At 34.5% G+C, this 19,474-nt stretch overlaps 1 protein-coding gene across 4 annotated transcripts in view; it reads right to left on the reverse strand.

The window, feature by feature from the left end:
• LOC128994050 (uncharacterized) overlaps positions 1-19,474 on the reverse strand; it is a 20,974-nt gene continuing 1,500 nt past the window's right edge. For 2 of the 4 annotated variants that reach the window (XM_054418265.1, XM_054418263.1), the window contains exons 2-9: positions 18,209-18,287; positions 17,503-17,678; positions 16,787-16,996; positions 14,473-14,711; positions 12,965-13,124; positions 12,655-12,771; positions 6,792-6,896; positions 1-4,255 (exon numbers count right to left, since the gene is read on the reverse strand). In XM_054418265.1, coding sequence (XP_054274240.1) covers positions 4,054-4,255; positions 6,792-6,896; positions 12,655-12,771; positions 12,965-13,124; positions 14,473-14,711; positions 16,787-16,996; positions 17,503-17,678; positions 18,209-18,253 — 1,254 coding nt within the window. In that variant the 5' untranslated portion in view covers positions 18,254-18,287 and the 3' untranslated portion in view covers positions 1-4,053. The remainder of the gene's footprint in view (positions 4,256-6,791; positions 6,897-12,654; positions 12,772-12,964; positions 13,125-14,472; positions 14,712-16,786; positions 16,997-17,502; positions 17,679-18,208; positions 18,288-19,474) is intronic. The other 2 variants (XM_054418264.1, XM_054418266.1) reach the window with 2 other exon arrangements.

The following is a 19,474-nucleotide window of genomic DNA, read 5'->3' on the forward strand; positions in this document are numbered from 1 at the left end:
ACATGAAAATAGCTCTCTGACACTCAGTTTGACAAATTCTTATGACTTATTGATATCACAAATTGGTCAAACACATTTTAGACCTTTCCTACGAACATTTCCTACTAAAACGTCAAACCCACATTCAGCACACATGATGGTAACTAAACAGGACATTACTTAATAGTTCTAAGTTTTCTAAACTGCTCAAAAGTACTGAAACCTATCTAATCTATGACTACTTCAAAGATAGAGATCTAAAATTGAATTAGAAGCAGAAAAAAACACTTTTGCTATATGACTTGGCTAAATACAATTTTCTAGGTTATTTAAAAAATAAAAATTCAACAACTAAAAAATAATCAACTTTTAGTTAATTGGTTTTTCTATGCTAAAACATAAAATTTGCACCAATAGACCCAAAAAAGAATTGACCTATTTTTAAAACTACTGCGAAGTGATGATTAAACTAGTGCTGAGTGAATAAAGAAAAAATAATTTGTAAGAACAACTTTAAAACTATCGAGACTACATAGAAAAATATAGATACAGCATGATATCATTTAAGGGGGAAAGTGTACATTGAGCAAATAATTAGGTTGGTGTTAGCAATCAAAAGGTCAACTCCAACTGTAAAACTTTCTACTAATGACCAATAGTTATTTGTGCAACTAGTGAGAAAAGTGAGCAATTGACTCACTCGAGAGAAATCCTTATTCACGAGCCGTAGGCGAGTGAGGCAATTGTACTTTGAACTCGAGTTGCACATTATACTTTTCCTACAGTTAGGCCTACCATAAAACAAATAAATTGGTGAAAGTGACAAATACAACAGTACAACAGCTGACCAGCTGATTTACAGCCAGTGCTGCCAACGTACTTCACGCGCATACGACGTTGCCTGCATGTTATGCGCTCACTATTTCGTGCCTTCACGTTGCAAATCTGGAGTGAGACAAAGTAATTAGAGTGAGACAATGTGAACATTGTCTCACTGATGAGCGAATTGGCCAATTTGCTTTCTCAAATCAGTGAGAGAACATGTACATAGTTAGGTAACTGTAGGAAAAAGATATTTTGACCATAAAAGGTTTTTCAGAGATTTAAACCAACATTTTCACTAGGTAAATGTATAAACTGTACACCCTAAACATGTTGAGGATGCTACTTTTCTCCACGACTTAAATTGTAGTTGTCCGTTTTTTAAATGATATTGCTTAGTTTTTGTTTATAGAACCAGTAGCGACCCAAGTGAACTAATTGACAAAACTTTTTAATATACACACCATCTAATGCTGAACTAATGCAAGAGAGAATTTAACCCCACCTTAATCAATAAGTTCATAACAATACAAGAGTCAAGTAACGTAAACTAACACACAAACACAACATGATACATTCAACAAAGAGTTACACAACACTAATGGTGAAGTAATGGAAGGGTAAACAATCATACATCAATAACATCAGCATTCTGTTTTGGCTTGTCGGGTAACTGTTATCAATTATTGCACTTAAACCCTTATTTAAAAATCTCTTCAATGCCTGTAAAGGTAACATGGTAAGTCTCAATTATCCAACTGAGATGACGACCATCTTGGATTTACCCGCCATAAGAGCTATGTTTTGTTAATTTCAAACAGCCGCTGATGAGTTATTTAACATCTCATTTTTTTTCCAAATTCTAAAGTGATTGTAGCTTAAATATCTAGTGCACTGAGATTATAAACTTCTATGCCCAAAGGACTCTGAAAAGCCATAAAATTTTTTGGGCTGCACTTTACTTTAGGTCCTACACTCATTCGAATGAAAATATCGATTATTCAATTGTTTCATTTGATATATCGTTTGGTTAGTTAGGTTAGGTTAACCTTACCTAACTAGCCAAACGATATATCAAATGATCGATTAATCGATATATTGATCGATATTTTCATTCGAATGAGTGTAGGACCTAAAGTAAAGTGCAGCAATTTTTTGCCATGAACATTATTTTATCAATTTTTGTATCTAGCTCATGTGGTTTTAAAAGTGAATGTTAGTGTTTGGCAGAAAAGTAGATAAACTAACAATGATGATAAGTAAATCTTACTCGCAAGCTCTTCAAGACAAAGCTCTGGAAACTCATTGTCTTGCTGCTTCACGCATGTATTATTCTCTCTACGAATTTGTAAATAAAGAATATTGTCTTTTGGAAACAAATTCCAGGGAAATTATCGCTAACACAAAAACTACAGTGTGATGAACATTACATTGTGCAGATTTCCGATATCAGTAGTTTTGAGAGGATAATTTGATATGATCTAGTGGGTAATTATATGATCTAGTGGGAAATTATATTTTATTATTCAAATTATTGACACCTCTGCTTATTTAACCTTGCTGCAGACGAATTAAGTTGAATAATCGAGACTAATTCTATTACTGTATGCCAAAATTTCACTAGACATCAACTTGGGACAAACAAAATATGAATACAATTCACAAAGAGCTTGTTTAAACACTTCACAACTTACTTATTCATGCTTTACTTACGTGTATGATAACTTAAGAATGTTGATAACCCGTAACAAAATACATCTTGTAAAACATAAATAAAAAAGAATACTAAAATAAGAAAATGCAAAACATTGTTTAACCATGGAGAAACAAAACACCTGGTTAAGACATGTATATAAGTTTTTTTAGTGGTAAACAGACAATGACACCAGAAAATAAAAATACTGATACACAATCTTGTATACTTCAAAAGGTCAACAACCTTCCTCTTTGACAGGAAAATCTAGAGTTAAAGAAAATTTAAGAACTGCCACAGGTATAATTATAGTGGTTCACCTAGACCTGTGTGAGTTTGTCAACTACCAAATACCAAGGTTATTAAAGTACATTCAAAGCTTAAAATAAGGCAAGACTAGATTATACAACAAATAAAGAGCACAAACTTGTCTTACCATCAAGCTTTGGGTTAGTAAATTTCAACCATAGCATTTTATATAGGTGTATTTATAGAATTATATTCATGTTCGTATGGCCCTAAGGCTACTTACTATTTTTTTTTTCAGCAAAACTACATCTACTTATCTCACCATTAGTACGAGATGGGTCATAATTTAATTTGGCACTAAAATATAAACTTAAATAAGAAAGCCACATGCAAATTTACCTGCCATGTCATTTGGAAAAAGGTAGCAAGAAACTGGAATGGTATGTCTTTTAAGTAACAATTTTCACATGTCGAAGTAACAAAACATTCAACATGCATTTTGTCTTTTTCCAAACGGTGGAAGCACTTTTCAATACTTCTTTTCTTTGTGTATAAACTCACTTACTCTTTTTGTGTACAGAAGAAATACAAAATATACGTCTGTTCAGTGATATGTACCTTTCAGAATCCAGTAGTGTAAAGAGTAAGCGGAATGTATCGTAAATGAACACAGGTTAAGAGGCGTGTCGTACTTAATACTAAAACAGATGTATTGAATAGGAATGTAAAACACATATTTTTCTCTTGTGTACTCCAATTTTGAAAATCTTAGCTTACCTTAGGAAATTTGAGTTCAGGGGTTAATCAATACACAACTAAAGGTCACAAAACATACTGATATTTCGTCCTTACACAGGACTTGACAACACTTGCAAAGCTTCAAATGAGATTTCTCTTCATTCTACTCTAAGTCTTTTATCAGGCCAAAATACCAGGGTTAAGTTTTACAAGGAATTGATACACCAACTTACCTAAGAAAAAAGTTCAGGTAGTAGTTGATATTACACAACAGTCCACCAAATTTTGATCACAATTAATGTGATATTTTCCCTATAAGGAGGCTTTTCCAAAAGGAATGTTTTGTGACCTGTTATTGTGTGTAAATTAGCTTCTGGTCTTTTTCTCAGGAAAGCTAGTTTGAACTATCCTTTTTAAAGAACATTCCTAATTAGCGACTTAGCTTTCCTATCAATTATAACCTAAACAATAGTTTTGTACAATTATAACTATTGTTTTATAATTACGTTATTCAAAAGTTACGCAGGCTTGCAGTTCTTCATTAACGTCCATTACAAGGTGAAGCACCACCGCTATTTGCCACGAGACTCGGCCAATGAGAGAGCAGCAAGCTGAGAGTAGATACTGCCTCGGGCAAGTCCAGCACGAGGGCCCTTGCGTAGAGAGGGGTCGGGGCCCCGAGGAGAGGAGGGCCCCTCACAGTGCAGAGGGTCGGGGCCCCGTGCCAAACCCCCACTACCACACCAGGCTACGTAGTCCGGCCTGTGGGACACACTGTCATGTACATGTCAATAGCGGGCTTTAACTGGCTATCCCATCAATAAGCAATCTAAAGATACCTATATTTAATTTTAACAAAGCTCTAGCTCGTGATTGTTTTTTTTTTACAATACTTCAGGCTAGGCTAGAGGTTGCGCTATTATCACTTGGATAATATCCATTAGACAGGGTTTGAGCACGGGCATTGGGGACCAAAGTCTCGGCTCTGTACCATGTATACCAGCTCGCTCCCAAAAGTAGAAACCTAGCCTTAAGTAAAAGATACCAAAAGTGATATGTGTGATCCTATGTATGACCTTTGACTATTGATCCAACTTCTGTATCCAATAGTCAATTATATGACGTAAGGACATAGGAATTTTTATTTTTTTCTGGAATTGTTAGCCTATTCTTTCCTGGAGAATTGGGCGATAATTAAGAAAATATTTTGGTAGAAATATTGAGTTTTAATGGCAAAAACGGATAATAACATCTGATTTCGGAGGGTAATAATGGTGATTTGTTTGGTACAATCTCACTCATGTAGATTTGTTTATAGGCTAACACTGCTATCTTATACTTCTTTCAAGGTACTAACTGTTATCTGGCATAACTAAAGGCAACTCTGTACAAACTTGCGTTTCTTTAGATATCTGAACCAATTTTGTTAAGTAATCTGTAATAAGTAAAATTATTGTAACTCTGAGCAAATGAAGGCTTAGGAAGGGATGTTTGGGGATGAAACAGATTTTGATTTTATAAAATGTTGCATACATATATCTACTGTACTGATATAATGATGAAATTGTTTTAGGAAACAAATTCTATTCAGTATAATAAATTGATACATGCACATTCTATATTTATGATGAGATCGGTAATTATATTGTTTTTACTTAACATGAGTACTAAAAATGAGTTTCTAATGATGAGTTTGCAAATAAAAAGAAATAACCATTCAAAATAAAGTTACAAAGATTTATGTGAAAGGCAAAAAATTCCCATAGAAGGTCACTAAAAAAAAATTGTTTATAAAATCAAGGGCCTGTTGGTAAACAAGTGTTTAGTGTTTGGTAGATTATCAGACTTATGAAATGAAATAAGAGAAATCAATAGCACTGCAACACCATTATCGTTCAAAAATGTTTGCAAAATCATTCTTTAACACCTTTGCTGTGGCTGCGTGATGGTCGCCCGCTGCCGGGAGCGCCGGCAGCTAATGCACTGTGTGGATGAGTTCGCGAAAATGTTTGAATTCAGTTTCATCAAATAGTAGAGGCATATTATAGCATGTACTGTCTCCCAGTCGTTGTGCACAGTTATAAAAAAAAAAAAAAAAAAACCAATAGATAACAGAACTAAACAAAACTGCTAGCCGGCCCTCAGTATTGCCAAATGGATGGAAAAAGCAGAGGCAAAGTACCCGGATACTCAATCAAAACATACCGCTAAAAAGTGATCAAGCAAAGTTTTGAGGTTATGTTCCTTCCACAATGCAATTCAGTATCGTTATTCTACAGTATCGTTGTCATAACATTTCTAACATGCTACAACGACGTTGTTCATCTAAACAATAAACCACGTCAACAAACACAAAAATAAAGCCCTTTGGAAAATATGAATATTGGCAGTAACCTTGACAAACATGAAATTAAAAAACCTATCCTAACGTGCACGCTAATGCACAATATGCGTTTCCTTCTCAATCGCTAGACGAAATATAATCGCATTACAATGTCATGACAAATAATGTCTCCGATAGGAGGCATGCACACCCGGGCGGGGTAGCTGATGTCTCCGATTGTAGACATGCCGCAGTAAACGTGTTAAAGATAAACTCACCACCAGCAACAATAAACTTAAATGTATAATTTTGCTATATCCTTTCAAAAACCTTTTGAAAGGTTGAAAGGCTTTCCTTTTGAAATATTATAACTTAATCTGCAGCATGCATTATTCGAGGGAATCCATTTGATGAAAACAAAGACGATGAAAGAAACGTAAATAAGCAGCTGATTGATTTTGATGTGTAATACTAGTGATAAGTGAAGAGTGTTGTGTCAGGTGTTACCTCAGCTGATATCTGTCTTCTGTCGTCCTTGAGTTGGTTGTTGCTTTGTCAAATATGTTGTTTATTTCAAACATTAACATGTGAATTTAAGAGAAAGCTGTGTTATTGAGTAAATCAAGTGGCAAGGGTTAGATGAAGCATATTCATATAATTTTGTACTAGATCAAACCATCTAATAAAATACTTGTTTGCGAACCTTTATCAAGACTAGTTTCAAACAATCTCTCATGTTTTTAGATTTTGAATATTTTTTAGCTGAAACAAAGTTCTTTTTTACATTACTTTTAAGTTTTTAAACATTACAGGTACTAAATTAGGTTAGTGAGTGTTAACAAGCTATGATAATATTAAAGATAACTCGTTTAAAAGGCAAATCCTTTAAGTAGAAACATAAATTATGTTTTTTTTTTTGTGTGAATCAAGTATATGTTTTGGTCAGTTCCTAAAGAGAAGCTTTTCACTTTTCACACCTATACTTACAGCAACAATGATTGATCAGGTCCGCGAACAAGTCTTGGATTAGGTCCCAGAGCTGGTCTGGTGAGCAGAGAACGATAACCACTGAAGTCGGTCATGTCGATAGATCTAGAAACATAAAATATCATTAAACTTATTGCTTGAGCTTCAACTCGTACCTGTGTTGGAAATTTGTTTTGATTAAAAACATGAAGGCACATGATATTATCAGATTTAGTATAATTAATTATCATATGGTTTTTGTGGAGGGAAAACTGAATTAGGGACAGTTTTATTTGCCTATACAGCTTACAACGAACTCCAAACCAATGGCTCATGAACAAATAATTTGGATAAAAAATTTAAAAAATAAATGTAGATTTTGTCGGTTTAACTATTTAAGAATAAGGGTGTGTTGGGGGGGGGGGCGTGGTGGTTAGCACCTCGGCACATCTACAAAACGTTAAAGGGGTTAGACCGCTTTTCATAAAAAGTGTTTAAATTGACTTCATTTAAAGTGCCACTATGGCCTAGATAAATAAAAACCAACTTTAAACATGTATTCAAGAGAAACTAAGAACTAATGTGAATTTCAGAGAGACAAAAATATAGTTAATAATAATAATTTAATGAAACTCCACTTACAGCTCACAATATGCACTATGATTCATAAATGTATCTAGACTGATAGTAGTGGAAACCTCCAAAATCTGATATTTACCAGTTATTATCTGTTTACTAATCAGCTAAGTATAAAAAATTTCTTATCCTATACTCTAATAGAATTATTGTCTGTTTGTTTGTGTGTTTGCAAAGTTTATCTTGAAATATAGCAGCAAAATGCTGAAAGTTTAGAATTGCAAACTTTTAGGGCGCAAAGTTTGGTTTGTGAATTTCACCAATAACTCAGCAAAACTAGTGAAGAAGACAAACATTAGTAAAAACACCATTTCTATTGGTTTGCAACACACAGTATTACTGTTTAAAATACAAATGTGATTTTGTATTTATCATTGACTGTGTCAATAGCGCGAGTGTGATAATTTAATTTACGATGGTTTTAAATGACTTTCGGTGACAAATATCTATGAAAAGATTCTTGTTAAGGAACTATTTCTCCTCCATTCTTTACATTTAGTTTAATTTCATACAATATTTTTATCAATGTATATTTTTATTTGTGATAAAAACCTAATTTTCTTGTAAATTTTACATGTTTCCATTTTTAACCAAGGAAACAAATTAAACACAACCTAGCATGGCTCAGCTGCCAGGCACTTTACTATCAAATAATATTTATTTTAAATTTAGGTTTATTCATTTACAGTTACGAGAGGTCGTCCAGTGGTCGAAACTCGACCAAAAATATGTAATGTACTCACTTCTCTATTTTCACCCCACACTGTAAATAAAACATGTGATTGGAGTTTCTTCCATTTGTTTTGATTTTCTGTTTATATTTCGTTGTTATTTCGTCACCAGCATGGCAACGCATAAAATCCATGTTAATTTTTTCAAATTTTCAAACTCATTTTTTGTGCTTATCTTTGAGCCTATTTAAATTTATAAAGGGATTCTGCACACCTACAGGAAAATTGCTTTCTAACGGTATGCGCAGATTTACCCCACGATGCACACAAGCTGAGAAAAAAGGTTTTAAAGAAACATGCTTGCCTATTAATATATAGATAGATTGTTTAAATAGTTTACCCTAACTGAAGTATAATATATTTTCAAGTTTACCATCTATAATTTAAAATATACAACCTAATTAAAACTTATAAATAAATCTTACCAAACAATAAGAATTCAACTCGTAGATAAAACACAAGGAAATACAGCTCGACTGGTGGATAGGTGTGTCACTCGAATAGGAAATGTCATTATGAAAAGTGTGGAAACAGTAGTTAGGGTGGCTTAATGCATAATAGATACAGCCGTTACAACCAAGGGGAGTTTATAATAGCATCAGCTGACACATTCAACATTATTTTCAAACTAATTGTTGGTTGAAAATAAAGTGTAAAGGTTCCAAATTTGACATAAAATCCAATCTTGAATTTTTTATTGTGTGTTATGTGGATAAGATTTTGGAATTTTGAATTCACTTATTGGCGTTATACTCAAACTGTTTATTGACTTCCCATACTTCTAACGGTACGGAGTGGTGGTGAGAGTAGCTTTGTTATATTTCTTCATGAGAAAAATATTATTGATGTCACAACGGCTTACAATAAACCGGTCATTCTATCCACTTCGAAATTCACACTTATCAAACACTGATTTAGGAACGTTTAAAAAAGTCAAAGATAAAATTACAAAAATGTATTTACAAGATGAAAACTGAAGAACAAAGAATAATCTTTAACTATCGTTTAGCTTTATTTCTCCTTGATTCTTCTTCTTCGTACTTTTTCAAAAGCTTCTTGAATTCCTGTATAGTAATGATCTTTTCCTTTGGGACCAGATCGATAAAAAGTATACCATTCAAGTGATCTGTTTCGTGTTGAATGACTCTTGCCGAAAATCCTTCTGCACGACCTCGAACGATATTCCCACTCACGTCTCTCGCTTCGTAGTTTATACACTTGTACCGTCTCACAGGCGCCGTGACTCCTTGCACCGAGAAACATTGTTCATAAGCGACTTCTGTTTCATCACTCGCCTTCTCGTAAGTAGGGTTGATCCAGACGGATCTAGGAAAACCTTTGACTCCTTCTTCTTCGTCGACTTTGAAAACTATCGCTCTTTTTGAAATACCGATCTGAGGAGCTGCAAGCCCAGCACAGTCTTTTTCATTGTCGAATTTCATTTCCAAAGTTTCTAGGTCCCGTTTGTCTTGTTCGCACAGAGGAAATGAGAGTGCAGCCGCTTTTTTCCGGATGGAAGAATCTTGAACGGCTTGGAGATTAGATACATTTGCCACAACGTAATTTGGCAAGGGAGAGAGATGTGAATCTTGCGGTTTTCCACTCGATCTATCAGCAACACTTGAAGCACCCAGGAATGCTACACGGTACAGAAACCAAAGAGCAACTAAAGGGTTTTCCATGATGGACTAGAAAATTCATGAATATTTAAAGTAGTATTCTTATCAAAAAACTTTTACTTTGATACAGCACAGCACAACTAAATAAACACTCCCAATCCACAGAAACAAACTTTTCCAGAACAATATCTAGCGTTCACTAACATTATCAAACATCAATTGGAGATTAAAAATTATGTAATTACTTTGTCTGTCTGTAGATTAGATCAGATTTAAACCGCAATGACAATGTTATTTAAAAACCATTAATGTTCAATATTAGCTATTGGCATTGCCTCTATTTTTTTTATTTCAGATTGTAAATTATACTTTATGTAATTGACAATATAAATTGTATCGACAGTACAATTAGGTTTTATTTATTTCCAACGGAGATCTCCATTTTGGGTTTAGTATTAAATCAAACTCTTTAAATTTTGATGAATTTGTCATTGAAGTCTTCCATAGAGTAGATAGCATTTTCAGTAAGGATTTGTTTTAATTTTATTTTGTATTCTTATAATTTTAAGTTTTGAATATTAGTTGGTAGTTTGTTAAATAATTTTTCCTACAGTTACCTAACAATGTACATGTTCTCTCACTGATTTGAGAAAGCAAAGTGGCCAATTCGCTCATCAGTGAGACAATGTTAACATTGTCTCACTCTAATTACTTTGTCTCACTCCAGATTTGCAACGTGAAGGCACGAAATAGTGAGCGCGTAGCCTGCAGGCAACGTCGTATGCGCGCGAAATATGTTGGCAGCACTGGCTGTAAATCAGCTGGTCAGCTGTTGTACTGTTGTATTTGTCACTTCACATTAAATGTTATATTAAAAGTTCACTTTTGTGTAAAAATAGGTTACGTTTCTTCACAAATTTATTTGTTTTATGGTAACTGTAGGAAGAGTATAATGTGCAACTCGAGTTCAAAGTACAATTGCCTCACTCGAGAAACCATTCCTCACCCGCCTACGGCTCGTGAGTAAGGATTTCTCTCGAGTGAGTCAATTGCTCACTTTTCTCACTAGTTGCACAAATAACTATTCTTCCGTTGTTTAAACATGTTTTTCATAAAACTTTGTTTGGTGGAAAGTAGAAGAAAATATTTGTAATAACAAATTTAACAATTGCGAGCAATGTCTCTGAACTGCATCAAAAGTAATAGGTTTTCATTAAAAACACAGAATTTTACACAAAACCTGCTGAGATAGTAGTAAAAAATAAATGTTATGAATTAATGTGCTAGCTAAGTAATAAATAAAAATAAAAAATAATGCATTTTATGAAAACCGTACACCGTTTGCTATTTGAATATTATTGTATAACAAATTAATTGTGTGTCAGTAAGGATGTATCTTATATGTAGGTCGGTTAGTTCTTATAGGCTATTATAAATATTATCAGATTTTAAAATATTACCGTATCTATAATTTAAAATTCAATTGCCCTTTATGGAACAAATTATCCTTACACACATAAAAAAAAAACACACATTGTTATATTCAACAGAGTTGTACTTTTGAAAACCATTTTGCTCCTGGACACAACGAATCATCAAGAAGTAGCTGGTGGAGAATAAGACACCATATTTTTTTATCAGTGCAGTAGAGTTTTTAATATCCGATTTTCACTTATCGACCTTTTGTGTTATACAATCTAGTACCGAGAAATTGTGTGGTATGATTGCGTCATGATACTATAGTGGGTATGTCAAGACAATCCCTATTCGCTGCCTCTGTCTGTATTGGAAAATACGTACCAGGCTTTAGGCGTCTGCACTTGATACTTGACTTAGTTCTTTTGATGTTTTAGTGAGCTACATACCACAAAGTGCATCAACCCTTATACCCTTATACAGTTGAACCTCTATAAGACGAATTTCAAGGGGTACGGGAAATATTCGTACAATAGAGGTATTCTTAATAAAGAGGGTCGTTTTATCGAGGTTTAATGCTGCTGTTATTCTTCTTATAGAGGTTTCTCCTTGCTCCAAGGTTTTTCCAAACAATGATTGAGGAAGGAGGAGGGATGGGTGGGGGTTTCATGTTGAGACAAGCTTCTGTTTGTTTTGAAAACTACGTACTATGGAGGTTAAGATTATGATAAATTCGTCTTATAGAGGTCACGTTCGTCTTGTAGAGGTTTTGTGCTAAGAATATTCGTTGTATAGAGGTTAATCAGTCCTAGCCCATGTCACAAACAAATTCGTCTTATGGAGGTTTTTAACTTAATTACTACGTTGTATAGAGGTGTTTTTAGCATTGACCTATATGAAAGTGTCAAGGGGATTAAAAAAAATTCGTCTTATCGAGGAATTCGTTTTAACGAGGTTCGTACAAACGAGGTTCAACTGTACATCAACCCACAAGTACATCAACCCTTATACTTGTTTATCTCTCTGCTACCCCTCATGTCTTAATTTTGGTGTGAATTGAGACATTTGGCTGAGTAGTTGTGTATCGCTTCATATCTTATATTTTACCATTACAATAATGTTTTTTTTTTAATTGACAGTCATTTTTTATGTAATTTGCAACGATGTTTTGAAATAATGAAAAAGTTAGTGGTTTTAGTATAGGCCTAAAAGAAATTAAAACCTTACATGGATTTGATATCCAAGAAACTGTATTCATTTAATGATTTTTAACATTCAATTTTGTTATTTTCCATGTAATTGACCTTTACACTTATCTGGATTCCATTTTGGTATGATAATTAATAGCTACTCTACTCTGCATCAATTGTGCAACCCCACAGAAGAAAATGCAACCCTAGAAATACGCCTGCAAAATTCAAACAGATTGTTAACCATATTTACGAAATGTGCTTAATGTGTTAAAGATGTAAGTAGGCCTACCTGGAGTTTCTGTTATTCTTGTTCCTCTTTCCGGAGGGACTGTCAGGAGGAGATTCAGGAGAAGGAGGCTGAGACGGCTCTTCTACAATGATCTCCTTCATCACTTCATGTCCACTACTGCAAACAGTTGGTTGAGTATGAGAATTTCATTAACTACTTCAAACAATATGTGTTGATTAAGAAAAGTTGCAAGTTTTAAGTTGACTTAGTATGAGATCGAGAATGGAAAATAAAGAATTTCATCTTAATAAAAGAAACATGACAAATCCATGTCTTTGGGATAAAATCAGTCAGTGAGTAGCAGTCTTACCTAGAGTCGGGATTTTTCTTGTCTTCTGTAGCTGGAGGCGTTTCATCAGCCATGGTCAGTATTTGATCTGCCTTGGTCTCATCGTAGTCCACACTGTCCAGAGCAATGGAGACAACTCTCTCGGCTACGTCAGGGTGTTTTTCCCTCAGCCGAACCTTCACTGCGAAACAACAAAACATTTTATCTTCAAAGATATGCTTTCATGGTTACATACTGAAGATCCGTGGTCTTTGGGTGCGACCTTGCCCAAAATAAACAATACACTAACACAAAATCAATATTCATCAACATCGTGGCTAAAATGTAGATAGACATATTTGGGTGACTTGACTTAAGTACAATTGACCAAGCATGCCAATAAATGACATATTACCGATTTCAAGTCACCATGATGGCACTATACACAGTTGAAATAATGAGGTTGAAGTGTTGGTGAATATAAGTGTTTTGTCCATTGTTACAAAACATTGTACAAAACAACAAAAACCAAAACCAAAACAAAAACAAAAAAACAAAAACAACAAAACATTATACAAAACATTGTCGTCGCCGCCCATAGACACTGATTTAACAGAACATCTGATAATGACAAAACCTACCTTAAATATAAAATTTAAAGCTCAGGACTTTACCTTACAGGCTTTTTTTAGCAAATTCCTCAACCTCATTAGGAATGAGCAAATAAGCTATTACCGTCCAGGACCTTTGTCCCCCATATTGAGGCGTTGTTCGCTTAATGGTTTTGAAGAAAATTCCCCAAAAAAAACTGCAAATTTAAAATTCCCTTATTATTTTTATGGAGAATAAGACAAATGTTGTAGTTTGCTTGTTTGCAGATGCTTTGGCAAATTTATTTATTTCATACCAAGTTCTTAATATATTTCACAAAAAATACACTTTCCTACCAACTCTGTAGCAGGAAACCTAAGAACTCGTTAAACCTAATATTAATGGGGAATAAAATTTGACAAAATTTTAAGGAAATATTTTAGTAAAAAAGCCAATCAGGCCAAAGATTAGGGAAATTCGCCTAGACTGTAGTCTTGCTGCGGTGGGGGTATTTTTTCATCTCATGTTTCAACAGCGTTGACATTTATTTTGTTAAATAATACTGTTGTTTATGTTCTTAAACTTAAAAATGTATATCCTACCATGGGTTTTTGATTAAATACATTTTGATAATTGCATAAAATAAGCCACTGCAGCTATAGTAATACCAGAAACAAAAGAACCCTGGGCCGTTTCGAGCCGCGCAGGTTTGAATGGTACGCCACACCTACCGGCGCGAACCACGTGATCTTTTCGTTTCTGCGCAGGTTGTTTTGTTCGTGGTATGTCTATAGCTTGTAACTTTTAGTATTTAAATATTTTGAATCAAAGGTTATTTCCATGTCACAAGCTTTCATTAATGTAAACCATTACATAATGTTTGAGTGGGTAACTTGACCAAACAAGAAATATTTCAGGAATAAAGTAGTCCTCAAACCTTAGGTAAAACCAATACTCACTCTCTTGCTTTTCTTCCACGCTCTTCATCCTGGCGGGGGGTGAGTGCTGCGGCACCGGGGGGGCAGACTGTGTAGAAGGTGTTTGTTTCTGAAGACACACTCTTGGCGGGGGCGTCGCCCGCTTGTCAAACCCCATAGACTGCAGCGTCTGCGTCGCACGGTGGACATTGTTGTCCGAACTGCTCAGAGTGTCAAGCAAAACTGTCTCCTCAACCACTGGGAATACACTCTTCAGGTACCTAGGCAACATACGGGAGTCAACTAGAATGCTTAATGAAATACTACAGGCACTGAGCACTTTTTAGGTACAGTATAGGGTAGTAAGCACCAGTTAACCTTGTGCGATAAGCAAGAGTTTTTTTTATACTTATTCGGTCAGGTAGCTAGCTGTAATGGCCGCTATCTTTTGTACAGCAAGTAATATAAATTTCACATTATTATCTTGCCTCTCGGATAGCCAGTGATAGATCATGTCAATTAGGATGGCCAGTGAGATTGATGAGGGGAATGTTCCCAACAATACTGAGAGTCACACTCGATGCTGGTGGTATTCAATTAATCCAATGGGAATAAGTTGTTGAGGTGTCTTTTTGGCCTCTGGGGACATCAAAATGAAAAAGTAAATCAATCCCGAGCCTAGGTCTTATCAAGTTTAAACCTTCGGCAATAGCGTCTTCCCTATGGGGAAATTCGCTAAAAAGCAGCAGTGGTGGGGGAAGGGTTCTTGTGTGCATGCTCATCCCGCTGCCACTCTAATTGACACAATCTATACTGGCTAACATGGAAGCACTATTGCTTTGACCAGATATTTTAACTGAATGTTGTTTGTTTAGATTCTCCTAGCGATGCAACCTAAGAGCCTAAGCAAATTTGAAACTCAAGTAATTCTAAGCTGGTAGAATTCTGCACTGGAGCCAAGATGGTTTGCAGAGAGAGGTTGCCAAAGGTAATGGCCATGGACTGATGTTTAAATTAACAACACGGCCAATACAACTGGCCAACCGAAAGCAAAAGGATTAGGTAGGTAAGATAACCTTCGGCGTTTAGACCAGGCAAAATCAACCATCCTTACCCATTCTATACAGTGATAGGGGTAACTTATATTTACATTTTTCCTAACATCGGAAGTTAAAAACAGTTGAATATTACAAACTATTTTATACAGTAAGAAGCCAAAGAATGTACAGTAGAGATATAAGTTGATAAGTTTGTTTATTTGTGTAAAGTTTACTTATTTGTATAAGTACTACTTATTTTAGTTTGTTTGCTCTATCTTGAGTTTTAAATACTCCCTGTACGTAAATCTTCAATCTACTCCATAGTTTGACATTTCAATATTTCAAAACCCTCTTAGTCCACAAAGTGTCGAACCATCGAGGTTCTACAGTACACATAACAGCTTAATATATTGATTGGTTTGCAGTTTTAAAAAGTCAAAATAATGATAATATTTAACCTGTAATTATTAAGTACAGTAACTTATTACCTTTGACTATTGTATTACCATATCTTTACAGCAAAACAAGTCAAGTAATACTTGATGCCAGCAAATATGTACAAGAATACATTGGATTGTCAACAAAATTCTTAGCATTTGGTTTGAATTGTAATAAGTAATGAACATTTATATCAACATAGATTAATGTTATTTAAAAATCTTTAACACTGTTCAACATGCTACACATAGGGGACAAATTAAAAATTAAGAAAGGGTTGTTGTACATAATATGATAACCTACCATACGGTACTAAATTCACAACAAAAAACATGGTAATCATTTATGCATAGCAAGTTCAAAAGTATAATACTTAATAAATGCAGGCATAAATTAATCAGCTAATGGAGACAAGATGGGTGAAATGATTTTAATATACATCTATAAACGTTGATCAATTGTATGTTATAAGCATTTTTCTATCGAGATAATATTTAAAAGAATAGGTAACATAACTTATTTTGTTACAATTCAAAACATGTTAAAAAAACATGTTATTTGAACTCGAAAGAGTGAGGTTAAAGATCTAAGCTAATGAACGAGTTAAATAATTCTCAATTTAAAAAGTTAGAGATGGTTACATAAAGACTGATGATAAAAAAAACTATTAACAAAAAATTAGGACGATTATTTTTATACCACAGCTATTTGTAGAGTCAAAATAAACACTATTTAAAATAAGTATCGCTGTCTAGCAGACGAATCTAACTACAACTACAACCTAAAATAAACATATAATATACATGCCTCAACAAAACAAACACAAAGAAAAGACACATCGACTACGGCATTCCGGGACACCTAGGGGAGAGTAAAACCTGAGCTTCATCTTGGGAGATGAGTGGGGACGAGGTGAGAGTCGAGGGGGGAGGAACCCTGCTCTAGGGGTGCTTGGAGGGGTGACAGCGTACAACCCCACCCCCGGGAGAGTACGGGCACCCATGGGTGGCGTGTAGGGTCCGGGTGTGGTGAGCGGGTGTTTTTCCACCTGCAACGCACTCATAACCACGGCCTCACGGTTGTGGTACCTGCGGACATACGGTAACCGAGGCAACTGTGACATCATGGCTCAGACATAACTGTGGCAACACGGCTGCCGAACCATCCATTATGATTGGTGGATACATTGTTTTTAAAATGTTTTCAGCTGTTTATCAAATATTTTGTTATCGGTTAGCTAAACAGTAAGAAAGAAGTTGACAGCAACACCAACACAGTGACACCACAGTATATTGTTTCATATTGTTGGTAGATAATTTCCAGCATCCATACTCAATGGTCCTAAAGTCCTACTCAAGTAAATGTAATTATATTCACAGTATAGCTATGCTATGAGAAAAAAGTTAACCTTTCTTTTATGCAGTTGGGTTAGTCACACAAAATTGAGAAAAAATTTACTTTGAAAAATAGGTCTATATTAAATTTAAGGATCAGCCCACCTATGAAGATTTTAAAATGCAATGTTTTTCTGATTGCATTGACAAAAAAAAACACTTTTTTGATTAGCTAACAAATGTTTCATTAGCCTACTCACTTGAGCAGTAGTGTGCGGATGTGTGTTTCGCTGACAGTGGGAAACATCGAACTTATCTTAGCTACAGTCTGGTCTGTGGCTGCTTGCTTGTTGTCTGACGCTGCGCTCTGTTGACGTTTCAGAGAATTGGTTCCCATCATCAGACCCAGCCGATGATTTGCTGCTGATGTGAAGTCCTGAGGAGAAGATAGACATTTATTTTCTATAAAAATGTACATTATTCTCTTATATTTTAAACTGCCCAGTGTTGGAAAAGGTTTGTAGGCTAATCATAGTCAAGTTCTTAAAATAAAGAAAGCACTTAAGAAATTTCCCCTTGACTTCAAATCGTCTGACTCTGGCTTATTTTCCCTAGAGATATTACTTTTTAGTTTTGAAAGGTTAAGCTTGAGCTTGAGGAAATGCATTAACTTTTTAATTAATAAAAATTGAACCCACTGATCTAGATCTTGAGGATTTGATAAATGATTCTGGCTACAGAAACACTTACTGTTTTAGTAACAAAGCTACAAAGATGTCTCACTCCTCTTTATTTACATTTAAGTTAAAAAACGTCTTCTCCGTTTATAAAATCACTAACCTGTGACTCCCATCTTAAATGGATTAGATACTGATAGTTAATATGACAAAGTTGAGGTGTAGGGACTAGCTGATAATAAAACCTACGGATAAATATATTCTAGCATTATAAGCCAACATAACTTACCTGCAGCGGAATATTTTCTGTATGTTGTACTCTAGGATCTTCCATGCTCGTATGTCGTGTAAAATAGTTGATATAATATCTGAAAGTAATTGTAAGGTAGGTAATTTATTAGAATTCTTAACAATAATTAATGTGATATGCTAAGTACCGTAACTGCCTGGTACATTGCTTATGTAAATAATTTGAAAGGATGCATTATCTACATAAATTGATAGGTTGTTGTCTAAGTATACATACAATAATTCATTCAATGTATCAGACTAGTGCACCTGTTGCTCGAATTCGAGCAATTGAAAAATATTAAAGGTGTTATTTCAAAACGAATAACAGTCACAATTTCCGATTAGCCTACTTAAAAGAGTCAACTAAAAGATGATGTAATCAATCACTCCACTCCAGTTATCGAAACTGGAAACAAACTCACTCTGAAAACGAAGGCTCACTCTACTCCAGTTATCGACACTGAAAACGAACTCACTCTAAAAACAAACGCTCCTTGTATGTATCATGTGTTTACTATGAACAGCTGTAATTAATACAACTTATTCGTCTGTTTAAGTAAACAAAAAGACTTTTCTTCATGAGAAATACATTGGGATTTTGATGGCCTGTGGGCGAAGCCCAAAGACTTTTATTACAGGAATTGGTGAAAGGGGGTGTCTACACAAAAAATACTTCATTTTGACACCTCGTTTGAAAAAATCCGGCCATTATTAACGGAGGAGTAGTGTTTCGTAGAAATCGCCTTCACGTATTATATATAAGGATGATTGATTCAATCACTAGATTTCAAGATTTCAAGTGTAACATTTTAAATATTTATTTATTGTTTTCCTTGTTTTTATCAATTCTTTTGTCTGAAAAATTATAATTAGTTATTAGTCAAGTTGACACTAGGCCTAAGGCCTAAGCTATTCACTTTTGTTCTTATTTCTTATTTTCTTCTTTTTTATTTTGAAAATCACAACCATTAATAACACATAATAATTGATCAGCTTATAAAGAAATCAAACTAAACGACCTAAGCAGGAATAAAATTTAAGTAAATTTAAAATTGCAAAGCTGAGCTGAAAGCTTTAGCTGTTAATTTACATAAGTTACTGTATTGGTAACCTAGTTGATGAAGAGAGACGATCTACAGCAATTCATTTGTTATTTAGCGAACAGATACAGTGGATCAACGACAAACTGCATCAGAACTATGCCTAACGTCATTGACTATATATACCTCTAACGTTTAACGTTTAGGTCAGTGCCCTTGCACAG

This window comes from Macrosteles quadrilineatus, unplaced genomic scaffold, assembly GCF_028750875.1.
Source record: "Macrosteles quadrilineatus isolate MER2022 unplaced genomic scaffold, UCM_ALF_1.0 Scaffold_5__1_contigs__length_97177068, whole genome shotgun sequence".
Taxonomy (NCBI): Eukaryota; Metazoa; Arthropoda; class Insecta; order Hemiptera; family Cicadellidae; genus Macrosteles; species Macrosteles quadrilineatus.